Raw genomic sequence first — 24,988 nt, 5'->3', positions numbered from 1 at the left:
TAGTCCCAGCTACTCAGGAAGTTGAGGCAAAAAAATCACTTGAATCTGGGAGGCGGAGGTTGCAGTCAGCCGAGATTGCGCCGCTGCACTCCAGCCTGGGTGACAGAGTGAGACTGGGTCTCAAAAAAATTAAAAATTAAAAAACACACACACACATATGTTTATTTACATCAGGCTTCAAGAAAACCATGAAGATGAAGTGAAAAAAGTAAAAGCGGAAGTAGAGGATTTAAAGTATCTTCTGGACCAGTCACAAAAGGAGTCACAGTGTTTAAAATCTGAACTTCAGGCTCAAAAAGAAGCAAATTCAAGATCTCCAACAACTACAATGAGAAATCTAGTAGAACGGCTAAAGAGCCAATTAGCCGTGAAGGAGAAACAACAGAAAGTAAGTAACAACAGAAAATTATCAACATTTAGGAAAAGTATGTGGTAGATTGCTTTTAGAGAAGATTTGTAAATTTATAAAAGATGGTAGTATAAATCTCCGTGTTGTAATAAAAAGTATGAGCTTTATCTTATGCTGTTAAACAGGGTATTTTAGACAATGCTGTTTTTGTGGGCAGATATAGTCCAATTTATCTTTTTATGTTGTCGTCAATCTGATTTGTGAATTAATCTATATGAAGTTAGGAAAAATCTTAATGTACATTACAAAAATATAATATACATTACATTGTATTTTCTTTTTTTCTACTGGAATTTTATGCTACTGAGGCTATTTTTAACAAATGAACAATTTTGAACAATTTGAGGGATTGAGGGAAGTATGATAATGACAAAAAGGGATGAAAAAAGGGGGTCATAGAGATGTTTTTGTGAGAAGGAGTTGGTCAGTGTATTCTGATTTATTAGGGTTTTTTTTAGTTTATCTCAGATTTGATCTATTTAAATTGTTTTAGAAGATGCTGGTGTTTTTCTGTGCTAGCTATGAAATTTATGGGTAAACTTTAAGCCTTTCCTAGTCCTTTTGTTGTCTACCTAAATTCAATTAATTTCATATGGAAGGATGTAGTAAGTGAGTAATATAAATATCTAAACTTGGATGTTTGAAAACAAAACATACCTGATTTTTGTAATAGCTTGATTTAATGCTGAGTTCTCAAAATCATTATTAAGATTTTGAACTTTCACATTCAATGTGGAAAGAATTGAGTGTAATTACAAAAGATTTATTTGAAAAAGTTGTTAATTTGTGAAATATGTTCCATTAAACTCATAATATTTTAGAAAAATAGTAGGAAGTAATAAAGCTTGTTTATTTTTTATATCATATATTCATATAAAATGTCAGTTTTCCTTTAAAAATTACATTTTTTTTTTGGTTAATTTTTAGGCACTTAGTCGGGCACTTTTAGAACTCCGGGCAGAAATGACAGCAGCTGCTGAAGAACGTATTATTTCTGCAACTTCTCAAAAAGAGGCCCATCTCAATGTTCAACAAATCGTTGATCGACGTACTAGAGAGCTAAAGGTGAACATCAACACGTGTTAATGTAACAAAATTTCTGATAATTCCTATTGGAAGAGAATTCACTATGATATAGTAATTTTGTTGATGAATAGGGAATTTATAATGCACTGTTGGTGGCTAGACATAGACACACACATGCATTTTTCAACAATAAGTCTCTTTATGATACTCATTTACTGATTATCATCTTGGGGATTAGGAAAGGATAGGCCACTATGAACTACTGTTTCTAATGAAATTAAATTTAAGAAATATTTTACTTAGGATTTTTTTTAAGACTTTATTATTTTTTTAGAGCAATTTTAGGTTCACAGCAAAATTGAGAGGAAGGTACAGAGATTTCCCGTGTATCTCCTACCCTGAAAGTGGTACATTTGTTACAATTGATGAACCTATATTGATACATCATAATCACCCAAAGTCCAAGTTTACCTCTATTTTAGCTCTTGGTATTTTACACTCTGTGTGTTTAGACAAATGTATAATGATATGTATCCATCATTATAGTATTATACAGGGTATTTTCACTGCCCTAAAAATCTTCTGTGCCTCTCTTCTTCATTCCTTCCTCTGCACCTCACCAAACCCCTGGCAACCAGTGATCTTTTTACTGTCTCCATAGTTTCACCTTTTCCAGAATACGTTGTAGATGGAAACATACAGTGTGTCCCCATCATTCTCACCATAGGACAGCTAGGAACTCCTTTCTAGTGGCATACATATTGTCTAGTATTGTAAGTTACCCTTTTATATCTTATCTTTGTAAACTAGGTTAGAAATTACTTCAAGTCAGAGATTTGTTCTGTACTACTCTTATGCTTCATAGTGTTTAAAACATTGTCATATATATTGTTATATACTTGTTTATTTAATTAATTCAGCCAAAATGAAACGTGCATATTTGATAAAATTTTGTTTGTGGGTGTTTGTTGAAGATGAATTGCTTTACACTAGTTTTTTTTTTTTTTTCTCAAAGTCGACTTTTTTCCTCACGGTAGACTTGACATGAATATGGAAAAATATATGTAGTTTGTGGTTATTTTTTTTCTCTTGTGTACTTAAAAATTCAGACTGAATTTTTCTTATAATGGTATATTTTCTGTTTTATGTTCCTTTTATCATTGATACTTCTTGAAGACTCATGAATAATACCTTTCTTTTTCTCTTATTAGACACAAGTTGAAGATTTAAATGAAAATCTTTTAAATTTGAAAGAAGCACTTAAAACAAGTAAAAACAGAGAAAACTCACTAACTGATAATTTGAATGACTTAAATAATGAACTGCAAAAGAAACAAAAAGCCTATAATAAAATACTTAGAGAGAAAGAGGAAATTGATCAAGAGAATGATGAACTGAAAAGGCAAATTAAAAGACTAACCAGTGGATTACAGGTAATTTTATATTTAACTCTGATAATGTCTGATTTACAATATAGAGGTAGTAGTTTATTTCTACTTTATCATTTTATCTATGGTATTTGTTAAAACTGACTTTCAAATCACTTTGATTAATGTAATTAATTTCTTTTGTGACTTCTATTGTGTTTATAGTTCTAGAGTAGCATATTAGTATGTTGTATTAAAATGCAGAAGCAGCTACCAGATTATCTTATGTATTAAGTGTCATTTAGAAAGTATGGTCAATGATAGCTTCAGAAAGTTGCTATTATATAATTGAAATATTTACTGTCTATTTTGTTTTACATTTATTTGTAAAAATATAAAGATACATTTTATTTTTTAGGGCAAACCCCTGACAGAAAATAAACAAAGTCTAATTGAAGAACTCCAAAGGAAAGTTAAAAAACTAGAGAACCAATTAGAAGGAAAGGTGGATGAAGTAGACCTAAAACCTATGAAAGAAAAGGTATGTGAAGAAACATACTGACTTATATGCTTAAGGTAGTGACAGAGTAAGTTAAATACATAGCTGATTAACAGTTAATATACTGCCTTAATTTGATGACCTGGCTGTATTAATTCTGTATTAATTTTGAGGACTATAAGCAGTATTGGATAACGTAGAAAAGTCTAAGTTTCTGTTCTGTAGGAATTTAGAGTCTACTTGAGGAGATACCTATAATGTAACTCTTACTTGGAAATTACTACATCAATTTCATTCATCTTTCTGACATTAGAGTACCTCTGAAGTTCCTTCACACCTTAACATATTCAACTGTGTATCATTTCTCTCCAAAGTAATCATTTACACAGGTTGGTGCTTTTGACTTTTGGGACAGAAAGATAGACATTTTAAGATCCCCCACTTTGACCCAAATAGGTCCTTTTTAATCCTTCAGGAGACTAGGCTGTTATTTCAGATAGCAAAGTTATTTGGAATATCTTCAGTATTTGCAGTAATAATCAGTAACCAATCTGCTCATAGATTAATTCTGTGGGAGAAATTGCTTAAAATTTTATAGTTCATAGTAAACTGTTTTGTAATAAAAATTACTGATTGAAATAATCAACCCCCCAAAAAACTAAAATTGGCTAAAATGCGTGTAATTAAATTTGTTATGGACAATAAATTGGAGATAACTTGTTGGTAACATTCAAAATATCGAAAGTGAACTGGGAAATGTTGATGTTAGCAGTAATATTTGCCATTGAAGAAAATCAGTATGGAGGAACTATGGTTAGGAAAATTTTTATTATAAAATTTACCCAGAAAATATTTAATGTCTATAAAATAATTTCAATCACATGAAAATGGAAAAGAAAATTCTGTCTTTAAAGGCATTGAATAGAAAATAGGTAATGGAATTCAAATTTCTTAATAGAGTATGCTCCAAAAATTATTTTCTATGAAAATTCATTAATGTCAGTGTAATTTATTGACACTATTTGCGTGGAGTCACAACATGCTTGCTGTCAGAAGCTTTGCTGGTGAAAACTGTAAGATCAAAGTGTCCTTACTCTTTTGGATTTCCATCTTTCTAACTCCCTAATTGGGGATAGGCCTGATCTTATCCCTAAATGGGGATAGGTTAGAAACTGGTATGTTTGTTCCTAACTGGTGTGTTTCTATACCAGTTTCTAACCTGATTCCTATCAGAATGTTTTAAGAGCCTTGTGGCTTTGCCTGGACTCTTCTATGCTACAGTTTATTTAGTTTATTTATTCAGTTTATTCCTCCTTAAAGTGGGAATAATACTATCTGTATTGCCAGTTTCTCAGGATTATTTTACATAAAATGATATGATATGCGGAAGTCTTTTGTAAGCCATCACGTCCATAGCAGTATAAGATATTACTACTAACTAGAAAGAGAAAACAGGGGTCTACGCCCAGTATTAAAATTGGCATTCAGGAATCTAGTGAGAATATTTTTTCAGGTTCATTGCTTGGGCATTTCTAATTTATACTCAAGAAATGCTTTCATATTGTTTGGAAATTTTAGTACCCTTTTCTCTGTAAACAGCATTTGTAGTCTACCTATGTAACAAAGCCCACCCCTGTGCCTTGCATTTCATTCTCCTTAACATTTATTACTATCTTAACATACTAGACATGTACTTGTCTTTTGTTCATCTTTTTTTTTTCTTTTTTTATTAGACCATAAACTTTGATGGCAGGAACTTTGCCTATTTTATTTATTATTGTATTCCCAGCACCTAGAACAATCACTGGCACATAGTAGATGCTCAGTATTTGTTGAATGAATATAAATTTTTAAATGTTATAATAATATTATTCTGAAATCTATGCATACGAAGCTTTTGGTACAGAAAACATGAAAAGAGAACTACTGCCTTATCATCCAGTCTTCTTCCCTCTTCTCATTCAGTCTAGAACATACCTGTTTTGGAAAAAGTTCTCAAACCATATGTTTATCTTGCCCTCAAACCATAACAACAATCAATGCAAAAGACTTCTCTGACCCCCAGAATATGTGGGGATTTCTCCACATCAGCAAGCAAGCAGTTGGTTTTGTAGAAGACACCAACTGGGTGTCATCCAATTCAATTCATCATCTACCTGGAGATAGTGTCAGATCCCACAGATATCTTCCGATCAAATCACAAGTCCAGGCCTCCGTGACTTTCGAAGTTCCCACATCCCCAGCCCCCAGCTTTGGGTTTGATTAATTTCCTGGAGTGGCTCACAGAACTCAGGGAAACATTTACTTACATTTACCAGTTTATAATAAAGGTTATTACAAAGGATACAGGTTAAGAGATGTGTAAGAAGAGATATGGGGGAAGGGGTGTGGACCTTCCATGCTTTTCTGGGGTGCTACCTTCCTCTAGAAACCTCCACATGTTCAGTTCTCCAGAACCTCTCTGAACCCAGGTCTCTTGGTTTTTAGGGAAGCTTCATGACATCAGTATTTCTTCTCCTAGGGTATGGGGCAGGACCCCCTCATATTAGGGTTTTAAGACCCACAGTTAGAAAGGCAGGGGAAGATTACAGTCCTGCCTTAGGGCAGGTGAAAGGAGGATGGGAGAAGGTCAGAGAGACTCTTTTCTGAGGTGTGCTCGGAAGGCCTAACACGCTCAGTATTATAACTAAAGATGAGGACAAGGGCTATGAGAGTCATAAGGCAGGAACCATGGAAAAAAGCCTATATGTAATAACACCACAATACCCATGGTACCATTCACGTTTGTTGTTTTTCTGTTTTTCAATTGTTGTTTCAGTCTTGGTTCCCTTAATCTTAATTTAGCAAGTAATGCCAGGTGGGATAAAATTGCCCAAACCCAACAAAGTACTGTGTGCTGCAGGATTATTTAATGACATACTTTATGTCCCCCACTAGTATTTACATTTCTGGGAGTACAGAAAAATTCTTGTACATATTTCAGAAAAAATGAAATTAATAACTATCAACCACTTAGTGAAGTTTTTACTTTTTTTTTTGAGACGGAGTTTTATTCTTGTCACCCAGGCTGGAGTGCAATGGCGCAATCTCAGCTCACTGCAACCTCCGCCTCCTGGGTTCAAGTGATTCTCCTGCGTCAACCTCCCAAGTAGCTGGGATTACAGGTGCCTGGCACCACAACTGGCTAATTTTTGAATTTTTAGTAAAGATGGGGTTTCACCATGTTGGCCAGGCTAGTCTCAAACTCCTGACCTCAGGTGATCTGCCCGCCTTGGCCCCCCAAAGTGCTGGATTACAGGTATGAGCCACCACACCCAGACTGAAGTTTTTACATTTTTTAAAGGGCACGTATTAGCTGAATTAAATAAGGTAAAAAATTGACTAGTATTAGAAACAAGAATTGGAAAATATAGTTCTCTAGTATTCGAGAAAGTCGTTTTGATAGGACAACTAATCTTAGTGAGAATTTGGCTTTATTTCATATTTTTAATTTTTTGAGATGACGTCTTACTATGTTGCCCTGGCTGGTCTTTGAACTCTGGGCTCAAACAATCTTCCTGCCTTGGCCTCCCAAAGTGCTGAGATTATAAGCATGAGCCATCTCCCCAGGAATTTGACTTTAAACCATGGTTCTCAACCCTTTCAGATTCAACATTCCCTTTAATAAAAAATATAATGTTTCATAATTTCCCCTTTACTATTATAATTGAAATGCATAGTTAACATAAACTCTACCTACTTATATAATTTCAAAAATGTCATTATGAATGTCCTAAATGAAATATATAGGGGGGACACAAAAGGAATATTCATATTTCAACATGTAAATGCTTTGGCATGACTCCATTGGAAAATATAATCAACTAGTCATGTGCTTGCACCTTCATTAATGTGAATTCAAAGCTACGATTGCAGACTGACACAAATGTGTTCTATTGGCAACTGATGGTTCATGATGGTATTGCCATTTGTAATTTGATTTCCAAAATGGTAAACAAATTGTTGGTGCAGTTCTCAGCAAAACAATGTCTATAATCTTACCTTTTATAAGACTGTTGTATTCCTAGAAAACTTAGTGTATAGTAAAACCATTAAAAAATTACTTAGTGTGAATATGTTAGTTGGAGATAAATTCTTAGCTCAGACCAGTGTAAGCAGAATTTTTTACTGTATTAATATCCAGTAGAACATTTGAAAGTTGTTCAGTGCATGAGACTATTCTGCATTGGATAGGCTTTCTTTGGCTCCTTTATCATAGTTATAATAAACCATGACACCTACCCCTGAAATGCCCTAATTCCCTTCCGTTTCTTTTTCTTTTTTCTTTTTAGCACTTAAAACTAGCTAACTTACTACAAAATAGATTTAGATTTATTTCTTATTTTGTTATCTGTATCGTTTGCTCCCTTCTCCCCAATCTATCTAACCAACTAGTATAAACTAGATAGTAAGATTCATGAAGATACACTTTTTTATCTGATTTTATTCATTTGTTCTATTCCTATTGCCTCTAGAGTAGTACTTGGCACATGGTTAGCACTAAATAAGTACCTGTCAAATGAGTGAAGTAATGTACATTGAAGACTTGAAGGGGCTCTGATGCTGGGAAATTGTCATGGGATAATAGATGAGGTTGGTCGTTTGTACAGAGGATTCTTGTTAGAAGCTTACTCTAGTCATGATTGTATTAGAATCTTCATTTAAAGACTCCTGAAGGGTGTTGGCATTAGTCAGAACTGTCTCCCAGAATTTTATTTGTCTTGTGATAGAATAAAGCATAGTTAGCCTAAAGAGCAGTTTTCCTAATAGCTCGGCATGCCCAAAGATTCTAGGAGTTATACAGGTTGAACATCTAATCCAAAAATCTGAAATGCTCCAAGATACAAAATTTTTTGAGCACCAATATGATGCCACAAGTGGAAAATTCTGATGTGACCTCATATGATGAGTCACAGTCAAAACACAGTCAAAACTTTGTTTCATGTACAAAATTATTAAAAAATATTGTATAATACTACCTCCAAGCTATGTGTAGAAGGTGTATGTGAAAGATAAGTGAATTTTGTGTTTGGACTTGGGAGCCATCCCTAAGATATCTCATTATGTATATGCAAATATTCCAAAAAATTTTTTTTAAAAATCCAAATTCTAAAACACTACTGGTTCCAACCATTTCGTAAGGGATATTCAACCTGTATAGCAAAATGAACATATTTACGTATTCTCTAGGAAATATTAGTTTACAATTTTTCTAGGCAAATTATAATTGAGAAATCATAAAGAAAATTTAAAATAACACTGGTAATTTACCTACCTCCTTCATTATTGTTACAGAATGCTAAAGAAGAATTAATTAGGTGGGAAGAAGGTAAAAAATGGCAAGCCAAAATAGAAGGAATTCGAAACAAGTTAAAAGAGAAAGAGGGGGAAGTCTTTACTTTAACAAAGCAGTTGAATACTTTGAAGGATCTTTTTGCCAAGTGAGTTTAAATATCATTATAAAACTAATTATGTGTAAAATCCTTTAGTGACCTGGAAATTATATAGCTTTATCATAGTTGATAATATGAGAAATGGTCTAGTTTAAATGATCATTTATTATCTATGATTTACTTACTTTTTATTTTCTTTAAAATCTGTTTTAAATATATTGTAACAATTATAGATGGATTTTCCTGTGATCTCGTTGTAAATTAGCTTATGACAAATATAGGATGTTACAATTATTGTAATTTGGTTTGGTAATGAGTATGCAATTGAAAAGCCAAACACTGAATGGTATATTTCATGATTCTATATTAAATTCCACAGAGCCGATAAAGAGAAACTTACTTTGCAGAGGAAACTAAAAACAACTGGCATGACTGTTGATCAGGTTTTGGGAATACGAGCTTTGGAGTCAGAAAAAGAATTGGAAGAATTAAAAAAGAGAAATCTTGACTTAGAAAATGATATATTGTATATGAGGTAAGCTATTATGTGGAAATGTGCCACCCATTGTGATGAAAAACTGGTTGACCCCTAGAAATTGAAATAATAAATGTGTGTTGTCTTAAGCTTGGGTTATGTTGTCTTTTCCCATGTGAATTGTGATATTCCTGGTTCTTCATTTGCCACATAATTTTGGATTGTATTTTTGATCTTTTGAATATTATATTGTGAGACTCTGGTTCTTGTTTAAATTCTATGGGAAAATGTAGATACTTTTGTTTTAGCATGCAATCGGTCTAATTAGGTTCAGGCCACAAGTTCCAACCTCATTTCTTGGGCTGTGGTTCCATTTTTCAAAGCCTTTTCAATACTCTTCAGATCTGTCCTGCCTGTGTACCTCACAATAGGTGGTCTGGTATGTGAGCTATGTACTATTAGTTCAGTTCTTAGAAACTTTGGTATTCTGATTAGGATCGATCCATACATTTGCAGCTCAAGAGTGAGCCCAGAAGTTCATAAGCAACTTTATAGGGTCCCTTTCTTGAGCTCCTCCCTCTTTACCATCTCTCTGATACTTTGTTTCCCTAGGGATTTCCTTTTGGGGCTTTAGTTACCCAGTGATGCCATGTACTTCAGGAATTGCACACGTCTGCAGCCAAGCAAGCAAGAGGAGAGTAGAAAGAGGAAGAAAAAAACGACTTTTACCTTACCCTCTTAGTATCATAGCTCTACCAATTGGAGATTTCCCTCCCAAAAAATAATTCGCTTCTGTGAGTTCCCATTGCAGCCTCTATTACCACTGCTATGGGATGGCTTAAGGGTTGGGGCATGAAAGAACAGATAGAAGAAAAAAAAAGTGAGGTGTTTTCATATTGTCTCTTGAGTGTTAAAAGATTCCCTTTCTCTTTACTTGAGCTAGAATTAGAAGGTTTACCTGGAGCTTTCTCCGTCAGTGCAGACACCCATTTTCAGGTTTCAAATAATGTTGTCTTCAGGGCAGGCAGTAACAGAATAAAAGAAAAGGTAAATTCATCACCTGTTTGCTGCTACTTTAAGTCCTGGTATTCTATTGTAATCTGCCTTCTACTCCTTTGCAAAGTCCTCAAATGGTTGCTCCATGCATTTAGGAGAGAGAAGATTGAATGTATTTACTCCATTGTACCTGGAACCAGATGCCCTTGCCCTGCATCACCCCATGTCATTTCTTAGCAGAGCCTTTGAGATTTTCGTGTGTGTGTGCTTTGCAATCTCTTTCCAAGTTATATCTTCTGATACAGTCATGGTCGTGAAAAGCAAAATAAAATCATGTGTTAACATTTAAAACTTTTTAATTTTCTTCTGACAACAGCTAAAACTATTTAATCTTCTGTTTCGCTCATTTCTTCCAAGGTAAACTTCAGTTGGTTTTACGTGATTTGCTATTTCTTCTTCTTTGCATTTACAAATGATCTGTGATCATATTACTGATCTTTGTAAAGGGCTAATATCTACCTGCAACATTTGGATATGACAGTATTTACCCTTTGTAAATACACATTTTCTATTTATCTTCAAAAATTACCATTCATTAGTCTGTGTTAATGTCTGTTTACTATTGTGTCATTATGAATGTGATGTGAACATACGAAGTTGAACTTATTTAAACGAACACTCTCATGAGCTTCTAATCCACATTCCTTCCTTTTCCTTCTAAGTTACCATTTCTTAAAAATCTTTTAGAAGTTTCCTTGATAGGGAAAAAACAAATTATTGAGGAATTTTTCTTTCTCTTGACATCTGTTTATAGTTACTCTCTTATTCCAGCAGTGGATATTTCCCCTCCATGTTTTTCTTTGTCTAAACATATGTTCAAAACAAAACACTTTTATTCTTCTTTGCAGGTTTTACAAGGATCAAATTTTAGTTTTGAAACCTGCTATTACTTTTAGAGGCCATTTTTTTTTTCTCTAATAATGTGAGTTCATGCGGGCTGAAGTAATTGGAGAATACTTTATAGAAAAGATTGAATTTGTCTTCTCTCTGAACTCTAGTTTGAATTTCTAAATTTTATGAATCATCTAGATATTAAAGAGGAGGGGCATATCAAAGAGGAGAACCCTAGCAGAGATAAGAGGCAAGAGTAAATGTTTCATGTATGGGTAAGAGTGGATTTGTATTTACCTAAGTAAAGGTAGACTCCTGGACAATAAGGTTGGATAGATGTGGAGGTGGCAAACCATGGAGGGTCTTGTAGGTCAAGTGGATGTTTTTAGACTTGAAGTGTTAAATTATTATCTGAAATCATTAAGAGTCTTTTTAGATCCTTGAGCTTCTTGAGAAGACCATGGATATTATGCAGTTATTATATAATGTTTTAAAATAGTAAGTATTTTAGTTTAACTGTCTTATGTAATTCCATATAAATGGATGCATGTTCTTTAAAAATGTTAATGTATTTCAGTAAATCAAAATATACTTTTTGACTCATCATTTAAAGGAGGCCTTCAGTGAATGCTCTGTAGAGGATTATTTTATAATACTAATTTTGATATCCTAATTTATTTGTTATAAAGTTTAGAAGGTTTGAAGAATTTAAAATATAGTGTTAATAAACACACTGAACTTTTCTTTTTTTATCTTGTATTTTTATATAGTACAACAGAAAAAAGATGAAATGTGAATAGTAAAGAGTCTGTGATTGTTGTTCATAGGGCCCACCAAGCTCTTCCTCGAGATTCTGTTGTAGAAGATTTACATTTACAAAATAGATACCTCCAAGAAAAACTTCATGCTTTAGAAAAACAGTTTTCAAAGGATACGTATTCTAAGCCTTCAGTAAGTGTATATCTTTTATTATTTTTTTCTTTTTTCCATGTTAAAATGCATGAAAGTGAAATCAACTTCTTTCTTAATCTGGCCAAAAGCATTACATCTTTCTCATTAATAGTAATACAGTAAATTCAACTTTTATTTTTAACAGGTAGTGAAGTGTAATAATTTATTTAATCCTTTTTAACATAATAACAGTAAACTTAAGATTCTTAAGCTTTTCATAAAGCTCATAAATGATTTCTAGAAATTTTAAATATGTAGTTATCATTATGTATTTTGCTGTAGCAGCAGTATACGGTAAAATAAAATAGGAAAACATGTTCCAAGACTGTTTTCATTCAACTATTTATGCTATATTTTTAGCTTATAAAAACTCATTAATCATTAATGTAAAATTATTTGTTGGATTTTTTAAATATTTAGTGCATTATTTTTGTTTCTTTTTTCTTTTCATGTTTCTTCATTCTTCCACCTTAAGCAGAATCAGGTGTGTGACACAACTATGTTTTCTATCCTTGTTACCATTATTAATAAATACAAGGGCATGATATTTTTCACAAAAGAAACACTTTGTTCAGAACCAAAAAAGATCATAGCAACACTCAGAATTAAAAATGGTAAAAGACTAGGTGCCACAGATGACTTACATAATTGGGTACCTAGAAATATTCTATGGTATTACAGTAATGATGAAAAATACAAATTAGAACACATTTTAGATCCTATTGAGTTAAATAAATCAGAGTCAAGACCAAACAATAAATAAAGTCAATTTACGTCAACAAATGGTAAGTTGGCAGGTTTTAACTCCCTTTTTGAAAATGAACCATGATCCTAAGGTTGGTAAAATTAATCAAGAATGTTGTCAAAATGATAAAGATAAAAATGAGGAAGAGAATAAGATAGGCAAGAGTGAGAAAGGAAAGAGACACATAGCTGAAAATGTGAGTCACAACAACTACATAGATCCGTAGAATCTGCTATGGAGGACTGTGATTATGTGACAGTTGCTGATGCCATGGCTCAGTGAGCTGAGGGTGATGCACAGGCAGGCGATGAAACTGATGTGTCAGTCCAGCCAAGAAAGGACGTGTCCCTGGTTTGGATACGTGGCCGTCCTTTATTTCTTTGTTAACTGAATTTTCTTATAGTAAGTAGCTTACGTACATATATAGTGCAAATGGGAAAGTGTGTAAGATTTAGAAAAAGCATTAACTATTAGTAAACTTTATCTTAAGCTCTTTTGATTAGTTCCTACAAAAATTAGTGAATATGCATTTTCTAATTTGGTGCTTTTTTTTTTTTTACAATTGGTGTTCACTTAATGTTATATTAGATAAATGAATAGCAAAAATAAGGTACTTTAGAGTTGATTGTTTTGCCTTACAAACTTCTAATCCATCCAGCTGTATTTAGAAGTAAGATCTCACTACAGTGAATTATATCAGTAAAATTTTGTTACAGTGTTGTGCAATGTCCTAAGATGTATACTAAGTTCCTTCAGTGGCTTTTTTTGCCATGTTTTATAACAGATAATTTTGTTATAATGAGAAAAGGAAACTTGGATGTGTTGCTGTCTATATTGTGTTAGGCTCAGGCAGGATGCTGTGGCTTACTCATTTAATCACTTTGGGAGGCAGGGGCAGGAAGATTGCTTGAGGCCAAGAGTTTGAGATCAGCTTGGGCAGCATAGCCAGACCCTGTCTCTACAAAAAATTTAGACAGATGTGGTGGAACACATTTGTAGTCCTAGCTATTAGGGAGGCTGTGGTGGGAGGATCATTTGAGCCCAGGAGTTCGATGTTACATTGCCCTATTGCACTCCAGACTGGGCAACAGAGTGAGACCTGTCTCTAAAATAGTAATAATGATAATGATAAATGGTGTTAGGCTCTGTGCCTAAGTATATTTTTCACATAGGCTGGGTAAAGTGGCTCATGCCTGCAATCCCAGCACTTTGGGAGGCCAAGGCAGCAGGAGCACTTGAGGCCAGGAGTCAAAGACCAGCCTTGAGAGACCCCATCTCTACCAGAAAAAAAAAAAAAAAAAACAATTAGCTGGGTGTGATTGTGCACACCTGTAGTCCTAGCTACTCGGGAGGCAGAGGTGGGCAGATCACTTGAGCCCAGGAGTTTGAGGTTATAGAGGCTGCACTCCAGCCTGGGCAACAGAACAAGACTCTGTCTCAAACAAAAACAAACGAAAAGCACTTTGCAGAATATCAGTCTAACTCTAAAGTTTATGGACTTTTTATGTACGTACTACTTTTGGCTAGCTTACATTGAGATACAGAATAAAAGTTTGTTCATAGCATTTATCGTTTTTTTCTTTATACTGTCTACCTGAGATATTCCAGTCACCTAAGTCATGGAAACATCAACTAAAATTAAATATCTATGTTAAGAGAAAATGGCTGAAAGTGATTTAATTCATAACACTTTTTTTCACATGCTAATAAATAAGAATTTGAGACTTCCACTAGGCATTATCTCTAACTCCTATCCACTAAGAATTTGATTTTAAGTAGTTGATGGCTTTTAACCGGATTATTCTTCTGTAAGAGTTTGGAAGTCTCGTGAAGTTTGTTATACAAGAATTCTGTTTACAAGAGAGCATTACATTAGAATTTGTTTTTCAGAAATTTGGACTATCTCAACGAATACCTTTAGTTTTATTATTTCAAAATGCAAGGGAAAAAATGATCCATAATCACTAATAGTAACTGCATCATATTTTAGTGAGAAATGTGTTAAAAATATCCTCATGTGAGATCTTCATTAGATAGAATTACCCTCTACTGTAATATTTAATATATTTTATATCTACCAATCAGTGATATTCATAGGTGTTTATCATTTGCTGAATCAAATAGGTACCACAGAAGACAGGAAGTTTGGGAGATAGAAGAGCTCAGGGACAGGAAATCACAGATGTCCATATCTGAAATAACCTTAAAAGTTATCCTGTCTAATACCTTCACTTATAAACTGTAGTGGTAGAATTTGCCTAGTATTAACCTAATAGTGGTAGCATTTGAATGTATACTTGGGCTTTCTTATTAAGTGGAAATGTATTCCTGTGATTTACATATATCAACAAAAATGTTTGTCTTCTTTTTTTTGCTACTACATATGTGCATGTGCACACACATCTCCTCAAACAAAAATCAGATGGACACATGCAGTCATTGGATCTAAAAGATGTTATAAAGTTGTGTATAATAGGTATTTTATAATAATATATTTTAAGACCCATAATGTCGGTGGAGTAACTGACTTTACAGCGCATCAAGCCAATAGAGAGAGAAAGGAGAAAAAAACGAAAGTTGTGCTGAATAATTAAAAAAAATTATTTCCTATGATGCTTATAACAGTCCTATGAGGTAGGTGGTATTCTAATTTATAGAAAAAATGCATAGAAAAATATAATTAAGCACAGTTTAAAAAAATAAAGTTTAGAATGAGAAGTAACAATGAACATAAATAATGACCCAATGTAGATTCAGGTCAAAAGAAATGAAAATATAATATTAATGGTTTTCAAAGAGGGAACCATTACTTTAGCTCAAAGAATGAAGGAGGGCTTTCCGAAGGAGTAAAGAATTATGGCAGTTCTTTTGTAGCCTAGTGTATTCATTTGCTAAGGTGGCTGTAACAGACTACTACAGATTTGGTGGCTTAAACAATAGAAATTTATGGTCTTAGTTCTGGAGACCTAGAAGTCCAAAATCAAGACATCAGCAGGGTTGATTTCCTCTGAACAATCAGAGGGAAAGATCTTTCCCAATCCTCTCTCCTTGGCTTATAAATGTCCATGTTTTCCCTGTTTCTTTATATCATCTTCCTTCTGTACATGTCTCTGTGTCTAAATCCCCAAATTTTCTCTTTTCATAAGGATACCAGTCATAGTCGAATAGGGTTTACCCTGAAATCTCATTTTAACTTGAATACCTCTGTAAAGACCCAGTCTCCAAATAAAGTCACATTTTGAGGTACTGGAAATTATGACTTTAATATATAAATGTGGAGGATAAGGGGAACACAGTTCAACCCATAATGGTTAGATAACAATCGTGCTTTATTTTGGACTAGTAAAACCACCATAGATCAGTTTAACCATTATGAAATTATACATGAAGGCATTATATGTATGGACATTATTAAGTCATACTTGCTTTGCTTCCATTGTAATTAAAACAAACCATATTACCTTTTGTTCTGCAAGTTTTGTATTCTAACTTATTTATTTTTGGCTTTCACCAGAACACTCCGATTTTCTCATATTCCTTTGAGGAAAAAAAGTTACCTTTTGACAGTATTTTCTTATCCAGTATGTCTTTTATGGCTTTTATTTATTAAATTTTAAAAATATTCCTAATTTCATTTCCCTGAAGATTTCAGGAATAGGGTCAGATGATCATTGTCAGAGAGAACAGGAGCTTCAGAAGGAAAACTTGAAGTTGTCATCTGAAAATATTGAACTGAAATTTCAGCTTGAACAAGCAAATAAAGATTTGCCAAGATTAAAGGTGAATTTAATGTTTTTTATTAGGAAATCTAATGCCTAAAACTCCTTCCTTAGTTGTTATGTTTACTTTTATTAGCTTATTAAGAAGTCAAAAATGCATATTCCTAATATATCATGGTGATGGTATACTTTATACATTTGCTCTTTAGCATTTATTTGTTGAAGGCCTACTTTGTATTAAACATTCCTCCAGATGCTGGGAAACAGCAGTCAAAAAATTCCTTATACTCATAGGACTTACGTTCTAGTGGAGAAGACTGACAATAAGTCACTAAATAGTATGTCATCTGATGTTAGTGCTAAGGAGAGAAATAAAGCATGATTGGTGTAAAGAGTATGGGGAGAGAGAAGGGGTGTACCTGAAAATAGAGTAGTAAGGGAGGTCTTCCTTAATAAGATGATATATGAACAGAGAGCTAAGGAGGGGTAAAGGAAGTGAGTCATACAGATACTAGAAAAATAATTACAGACAACAGAAATAGCAAGTTCAGATGTCCTAAGGTGGGAGGATGCGTGGTATATTTCATTAAAAATTATCACACTGTAAAATATAAGAATAATTTGTTTCTTTTAGAAATTTTACTTTATTCTGATATTAATAATGATTTTTTAATCTTTGGTTTTCCAAGTCTTACCCTATTTATGGGAATCTTTTTTTCTTTTGGCTAGCTAATTGCTTCAGTTTTGTTTTCTAATCTAGAATGTTATCAATCTGTTAATTCCACTGGTAATGATATAGTTAAGCTATGTCTTGCTTCTCACACTTTATTTATTTATTTATTTATTTACTCAGGGCACTAATCTGCCATTTTTTCGCACTTTTTTTCCTTTTTTTTTTTTTGGTACTGCTTCTTATTCTGGTTTTTACATTGATAGAACCAATGTTAGACGTTCATTTGCCTTTTGCTGTGTATATTTGGGTAAGGATCTATATGTGCAATATATGGGACAGTTAAAATCAGAATTCTAAATTTGTATTATTGCATCAGGCAATAATGTGGGAAATACCTTGACATTTCATATACACAATATTCTTGTATTAATTTAACGTCTTAGTTCAAAATCTTCCTCGTTAATATAGAGACCCTATTATTTGGTTTGGCAATACAGTTGAAGAGATTGATGGTTCACATGAATTGTTTGCCTTTTCTTTTCAATGGCTGTAGCTATGTTAAATTATTACATGTTTGCTTGTTATCTTTCAGAATCAAGTCAGAGATTTGAAGGAAATGTGTGAATTTCTTAAGAAAGAAAAAGCAGAAATTCAGCGGAAACTTGGCCATGTTAGAGGGGTATGTGAGAATTTACCATACATTTGTTTTGGTTTCAGCAGTGATAAGCCAGAAATGAAAAGTTTAGATATGTTGTAAAAGTACTGATATGCCTCTACAAGTGCCCTGTAGTTTCAGTGTTTATTCTGCATCTGTAATATAAAACAGTAAGCATTTCTATGTGTCTCAAAGTATTTTATCATCTGTTATACCTTACATACTTTCATCTCTCTTTTTATTGAATATGCCTCCATACCTTGAAAACATTTAACTTCCAGGAATCCTTTTGTTTATGGAGGTAACTGCTAACTGGTCCTTGGTCCAATGCTGCCATTTTGTAACCATTTATTATGATATCTTCCCAGCTTGGTATAATGTTTTATAATTACATTGTTCCTCCCCCTCTTTTTTTGTGTTCTTGTAATTTTCTCCCTATGTTATTTTGTATTCATTTTATATAATGAATAAATGTTGCTTATGAGGTCAAGGCCAAAGACTTAAGCTCCTGTTGATTTCATGTTGGTGAGTGTCATAAATGGAAGCAATCATAATGCAGAGTCATTCTGGTAGTAATATTAAATATATGATGGATTCAGTGAAAATATTATGTGTTATTAGAAAAATATTCAGAACAGGCCGGGGGCAGTGGCTCACACCTGTAATCCCAGCAATTTGGGAGGCCAAGGCGGGCAGATCACTGGAAGTCAGGAGTTCAAGACCAGCCTGGCCGACATGGTGAAACCCCATCTCTACTAAAAATACGAAAATTAGCTGGGCATGGTGGCTCATGCCTGTAATCCTAGCTACTCAGGAGGTTGAGGCAGGAGAATTGCTTGAACCTGGCAGGCGGAGGTTACAGTGAGCCCTGGTCACACAACTGTACTCCAGCCTGGGCGACAGAGCGAGACTCCATCTTTTAAAACAAAAAAAAAAAGGAAAAATATTCAGAACAATATCTTGCTGACAGCAACATTTGTTTCATCAATGAAAATATGTGTTAATTTGACCTTTTCTAAGTTAATTATGAAAGTGCATACTAAAATGATGTAAAAGTTTATATTTCAGGATTATTCTTATTCATGGATGATTAACTAAAATGCAAAAAGAAATTAAGCATACTGTTTGGCTAAACTGTTAAAAATTATTTTTATTTTAAATGATAAGCAGTTAAACTTATTAAGTGATGACTCATCTCTGCTGATATATTTATGCAAGGTTTTTTATTTCAGATAACTCTTCTACTTATATTAAACAGAAACTGTATTTCTAAGCAATAGCATTTCTTAGAGAAAATTGCCTCTATTATGTTGCAATTAAAATTTAATTACTCATGAGCTCTTTAAAGACACAATTTCTCTTGTGTGGTTTTATTTCATATAAAGAAAAACTCTGATATACTGGAGAGAACATTAGCTAAATAGAATATTTAGACTTAATCATTTTGATCAGACATCAAGGCTAGACTATTTAAGCTGTTACTTATTAGCTGCATGATTTTAGGAATGTCAAATTTCCTAAGTCTTGGTTTTCTTGTATTTAAAATGGAAATTATAATTCCTATCTCATAGAATTGTTTTAAGAATGAATTGAATTAATACAGTTTTGACTTCAAATATTAGGAATTATTAATATTGAGTATAATAAGCCTGTTGTATTGTTGGTACTTCGTATTATACTTACTAAAATATTTGATTAAAGATTTAACATATTCTTTCGTAGTCTGGTAGAAGTGGAAAGACAATCCCAGAACTGGAAAAAACCATTGGTTTAATGAAAAAAGTAGTTGAAAAAGTCCAGAGAGAAAATGAACAGTTGAAAAAAGCATCAGGAATACTGACTAGTGAAAAAATGGCTAATATTGAGCAGGAAAATGAAAAATTGAAGGTAATTTTTTTTAATGTGATCATTTTTAGGGGAATATTTTACGTTTTGTTACTATTTAGGAAAATTTCAAATATGCTCATTACTACATAAAATGCCTTTAATGAATACAATACATATTTTATAAATATAGAAAAAAACTTATGAGAGGCAAGGCTAAGGGTTATAGAGTAGGTCTACCTGATCTTTCTTGTTATTTCAAGACCAATACTTTTCACTTTTCTCTCTGACAGCATAATTACCTGTGTCTCTCTTTTTTTTTTCTTTTGAGATGGAGTACTGCTTTGTCACCCAGGCTGGAATGCAGTGGTGCAATCTTGACTCACTGCAAGCTCTGCCTCCCGGGTTCATGCCATTCTCTTGCCTCAGCCTCCCCCAGTAGCTGGGACTACAGGTGCCCACCACCACACCTGGCTAACTTCATATTTTTAGTAGAGACGGGGTTTCACCATGTTAACCAGGACTGTCTGGATCTCCTGACGTCGTGATCCGCCCACTGCGGCCTCTGTGTCTCTTTGTGAAAATACAGATGCCCAAGCTCCCATCCCTGAAATTGATTTAATTATTTTAGGGTGGGTCCTGACACAGATATGTATGTTGTTGTTATTTTAAGTCATCAATTTATTCTAATATGTAGCCAACGTTGGGAACTTCGTTCTCACTAATATTCAAATGAAGACTTTAATTCTAATCATGTCAAATATGGTTTCTAAAACTACTTTGAAGTAAGATTTATGAGTTTATAAGATTATCTTTTATTTCCTTGTTTTGATAATGTATACTTTTTATTTTGTTTGCTTTTTTACTAGGCTGAATTAGAAAAACTTAAAGCTCATCTTGGGCATCAGTTGAGCATGCACTATGAATCCAAGACCAAAGGCACAGAAAAAATTATTGCTGAAAATGAAAGGCTTCGTAAAGAACTTAAAAAAGTATGACTTTTATGACTGATTATAACTTGTGATTTTTATTTTACTTAATACCTCTTGGAAAAACTGAAAGTAGATCCTTGATGAGAGTGTCTGTAAAGGTAGATATTAAGAGATTGAGGAATTGTGTTTCTATGCCTGCTGTCATCACATTCCACCATGAAAAACATTGATAATAAAAGTTAATACATTTAGGCCGGGCACGGTGGCTCACGCCTGTAATCCCAGCACTTTGGGAGGCCAAGGCGGGTGGATCACGAGGTCAGGAGATCGAGACCATCCTGGCTAACACGGTGAAACCCCGTCTCTACTAAAAATACAAAAAATTAGCCGGGCGTGGTGGCGGGCGCCTGTAGTCCCAGCTACTCGGGAAGCTGAGGCAGGAGAATCGCTTGAACCCGGGAGGCAGAGGTTGCAGTGAGCCGAGATCGCACCACTACACTCCAGCCTGGGCAACAGAGCGAGACTCCATCTCAAACAAACAAAAGAAATGATCTACGTTACTTACACATACTTTATACTTATAGCTAGGTCTCGTAAGCATTAGGAAGTCAAAACAAAGAATCTTTTACATGTGTAAAGGTATAAACTATCCCATTTTTCTAAAAATATAGAGGAACAAAGTGTCAAATTTAAAGTAATCACTAGTAACTAAATGTATTTCTCTGACCTCATTTTCGTGATCTGTTGTTCTAATTATTATTGGCCATATTGCTGCTTTAAAGGAGAGATGTTGAATTTGTTGAAATTTTAATCAGCATTTAGAGCCCCAGGTTATTTTTGTTTTCCAATTTGTAATGATAATTTTGAATACACTGAATCTATGAGAACAGTATTATGTTTTCTCATAAAATACTAATTAGCATTTAATGATAGGAAACTGATGCTGCAGAGAAATTACGGATAGCAAAGAATAATTTAGAGATATTAAATGAGAAGATGACAGTTCAACTAGAAGAGACTGGTAAGAGATTGCAGTTTGCAGAAAGCAGAGGTCCACAGCTTGAAGGTGCTGACAGTAAGAGCTGGAAATCCATTGTGGTTACAAGGTAGGAACAGAGTTTTAAACTTGTACAAAGTTTAATCATTTCAAATTTTGGCATTGTTTTAAAAGACAACACTATTCTGGATAACCTGGTTTCTTCATGATGAACAGTTTGTTTGGTTGTTGTTTTAACATAATACTTTTTTTCTGTTGTAGTATTGTTGGAGACTTTTTCTTCCTTGAAATGTTTAACTTGTTTAACCTTGTTTGGGTGGCAGGGCATGGAACAGTGTAGAGCTGGGGCTGGGCGAAGGAGTTGGAGCTGTGTGTGCGTCATGAAGCTGTCATCAGCTATGAGCCTGGGCTGAGGCTGCTCAGCTTCTCCTGGGTGCTATTTTTCTCCAACTGCAGCTTCAGCTTCTTGATTGTATAATTTGCTTCCTCAAGTATGAGCCAGGAATAATTGAGCTGTCTTGTCACAATGTGTGGCATACTGGATCTAGGCTGTGCTGCAATGCTTTTAGAGTTATATCCTGGGCAACTTTCTCTTCAGATAGCCCCAAGAGATGAATTCAGCACCAGCTTTGATGTTTTACTAGCTTCTGCTTTCTGGTACTTGATTTTCTCCCACCCTGAACACATGGGATTCCAACCTGTGAAACTAATTTTTGTGGCTATGAAAGAGGTAGTGGTAGTTTATGAGTAAACATTCAGTCTGTTGCCACTATCATCATGTGTGGTTCATCATGACTGTGATGAGTAGGTAAAAGGCTCTTTGTGTCATTCTCATTTCCAATTTTAAGCAGCTGCTTCAAGGAGTCTGGAAGTCATTGACCAGTGGGATCCTGCCTGTGTCTTTTCCCATTAAAGCCATCCTGTATGAAGTGGTATCCTTTACCATCTAGCACATCTGCCGCCCCCATTTCAAAAGGCATACTCATCTTTATCTCAACATTCTCATACAGTTCCTTATGTCCATGCACCTCCAATGTCCCCTTTGATGTCTTTGAGGTTTTCATCTTCCATGTCTGCTATTTGAATGGTCTTGATGGGAGGCAAGATAGTGATCACTACAACTAGGATGGGAGTCTTAGTACCGTGAGGCTACAGCAAGTCCCACAGAGGGCCTGCTGCACTGTACTTGCCCCTGTCAACCAAGTCTAAGGAGAAAGATTAAGCAGGCATATTAAAGGACAGCCCAGATGGACATGAAGTCCTGGAGGAGTCCTTGGTTCCTGTCCTAATACTAAACCTAGAGTACCCAGAATCCACACTTCTCCACTCTAGCTCTCACTTTTCCCATCTACAAACTGGGAAAAATTATTCTGTCAGAAAGCCAGTGTCAAGGTGAGAACAAATAACAAATGTGATGATATGGAGTGGGAGAAGGGGTCTCTTCTACTGTCTTATTGGACCCTAGCAGTGGCTCTGAGCCAGCAGTCCTGTCAGTTGATTTCTTGGCCGTTCCTTCGTTTTCTTCTATAATCACATGTGGACTCAGAATGAATTTTGAGTTACTCTGAAATCTATTTATTCAACAGATATTTACTTAGTACCTCCTATTGCCAGACTCTGCTTTATGTTGGATATTATTTTTTAAAAGCCCACCTTGCCTAGGTTTCCTCAAAGGACCAGGTGGCTTCCCTGGTTTTGAAAGACCCTAATTCTTACTATGATCTTAAGTAAATTATATCCTTTCTGTGGGCTCAAGTTCTTTCTAAGAGGGCTCTATGGGGCTACAAAAGAAATTGTTAGTGCAAAAAGAGTTTATAAGGTTTATACATGGTTAGTAGAGGTGATGATGATATTTAACCATAATTGAAGATGACTTTGCATTTTAGATCATATACGTGTTTTTCGTCTGAGAACGATACAGGTCACTGAGCATACCATAAGCCTTCAGTAAATCATTTGCAGAAGACATTGCAGAAGACATAAGTCTAAGTAGAAATCTCTTGACAGAGAGAAGGCTCGTTTTGATCCTTGACCTCAAATTTAGGTTCCCTAAATCCATTAAAAAAGAGAAAGAAAAAGAAAAAAAGTTACTAAAGTTTAAATCTGGGAGGATTATATACCCTTCTCAATAAAGCAGTTTAGAGAGATCTCTTTTGGGACCCATGACACAGGTCTTGCTCATGCTGACATCTTTATAGTTGCTTTATTATTTATTCAACAAACTTAGTAACACATATTCTATGTCAGGCCTTTTCCTGACTACTGGGACAAACCAGGGTGATGTGGGGGCTGTTTCAGATAGGGTGATCAGAGGAGGCCTCTCTGTTTGGGTGGCTTTTGAATAGAAAATTAGATGAAGTGAAGGAGTAAGCTTCTGATATTTCACTGTTTACTTGTGGTAGATCTGTGATAATCTCTGTCAGGTTAAAAACATTCCCTTCTAATCTAAGTTTCTAAGATCTATCAAAAGCTGTTTGAATATATTTAGACAATCATAATTTTCCTTTCTTGTATTATCCTAGCAGATTTTGTTGCCAAAGCTATACTTGCCATTTTAACTTAGAATGCAGTCATTCTATTCATTTCTCTGGAAAAGTTTGGATATTGTAAGCATTATTTTTCTTTAGGTATGATGAACGTGCAGAACTGTTTGGTTCAATTATGAATTTTTTTTTTTCTGGAGTCTGTATTTTTTTGAACTATTAATTGTTTCTTTAATGATTATAAATCTATTCAGATTTTTACAAGATTTATCCCTCTCCCATCATACACTATTTTTCTTACCCATGCTTTTGCACAATTTTTTCCTCTCCCTTAGTGTTTTCCTACCTAGATACCTCCTATGTGTGTCTGTGTATGTGAGAAAAGCTTTTTATTTGCCATCTTTATATTTCTAAGAATATCTAGTAATACAGAATTTTATATTCTGAAGAATTTTACTTTGCATTTTCTTATTTTGTGATTGAAAAAAGGTATTAATTTTAAAATGGTCAAATCAGGCTCCATCCTTGGAAAATACCCAAATCCTTTATTTTGATTGGGCCATCTGTTAATTAGGGATACCTTATCTCTTGCCACCACTTTTTAATGCTAAATAAATATGTAGCTAAAACTTTGACTAGAAGAAACAGTAAAATAAGATATTCTTGCTTATTTTTAGTACAGTTATTTGAACTGACTTTTAAATCACTGACATAAATTATTTGCCATGTCTATACTTTTTTTCCTTATACTTTTAGAATGTATGAAACCAAGTTAAAAGAATTGGAAACTGATATTGCCAAAAAAAATCAAAGCATTACTGACCTTAAACAGCTTGTAAAAGAAGCAACAGAGAGAGAACAAAAAGTTAACAAATACAATGAAGACCTTGAACAACAGGTAAGTAACGTAATTT

General features: G+C 34.1%; 1 protein-coding gene across 7 annotated transcripts in view; it reads left to right on the top strand.

Moving 5' to 3' along the window:
- The window catches only part of CEP290 (centrosomal protein 290), a 92,947-nt gene that overhangs the window by 61,419 nt on the left and 6,540 nt on the right, over nucleotides 1–24,988 (top strand). For 4 of the 7 annotated variants that reach the window (XM_063593180.1, XM_003828323.4, XM_008953703.4 and 1 more), the window contains 13 exons: nucleotides 175–388; nucleotides 1,337–1,474; nucleotides 2,647–2,868; nucleotides 3,221–3,343; nucleotides 8,636–8,781; nucleotides 9,113–9,268; nucleotides 11,923–12,046; nucleotides 16,437–16,571; nucleotides 17,776–17,862; nucleotides 19,561–19,725; nucleotides 20,532–20,654; nucleotides 21,528–21,700; nucleotides 24,831–24,972. In XM_063593180.1, the coding sequence (XP_063449250.1) occupies nucleotides 175–388; nucleotides 1,337–1,474; nucleotides 2,647–2,868; nucleotides 3,221–3,343; nucleotides 8,636–8,781; nucleotides 9,113–9,268; nucleotides 11,923–12,046; nucleotides 16,437–16,571; nucleotides 17,776–17,862; nucleotides 19,561–19,725; nucleotides 20,532–20,654; nucleotides 21,528–21,700; nucleotides 24,831–24,972 (1,948 nt within the window). Of the gene's footprint in view, nucleotides 1–174; nucleotides 389–1,336; nucleotides 1,475–2,646; nucleotides 2,869–3,220; nucleotides 3,344–8,635; nucleotides 8,782–9,112; nucleotides 9,269–11,922; nucleotides 12,047–16,436; nucleotides 16,572–17,775; nucleotides 17,863–19,560; nucleotides 19,726–19,993; nucleotides 20,271–20,531; nucleotides 20,655–21,527; nucleotides 21,701–24,830; nucleotides 24,973–24,988 lie in introns of those variants that run through there. The other 3 variants (XM_008953705.4, XM_063593179.1, XM_055095965.2) reach the window with 3 other exon arrangements.

Source organism: Pan paniscus, chromosome 10, assembly GCF_029289425.2.
Source record: "Pan paniscus chromosome 10, NHGRI_mPanPan1-v2.0_pri, whole genome shotgun sequence".
NCBI lineage: Eukaryota > Metazoa > Chordata > Mammalia > Primates > Hominidae > Pan > Pan paniscus.
The sequence above is the reverse complement of the archived record's forward strand: the minus strand, read 5'-3'. Positions and strand labels throughout refer to the sequence as shown.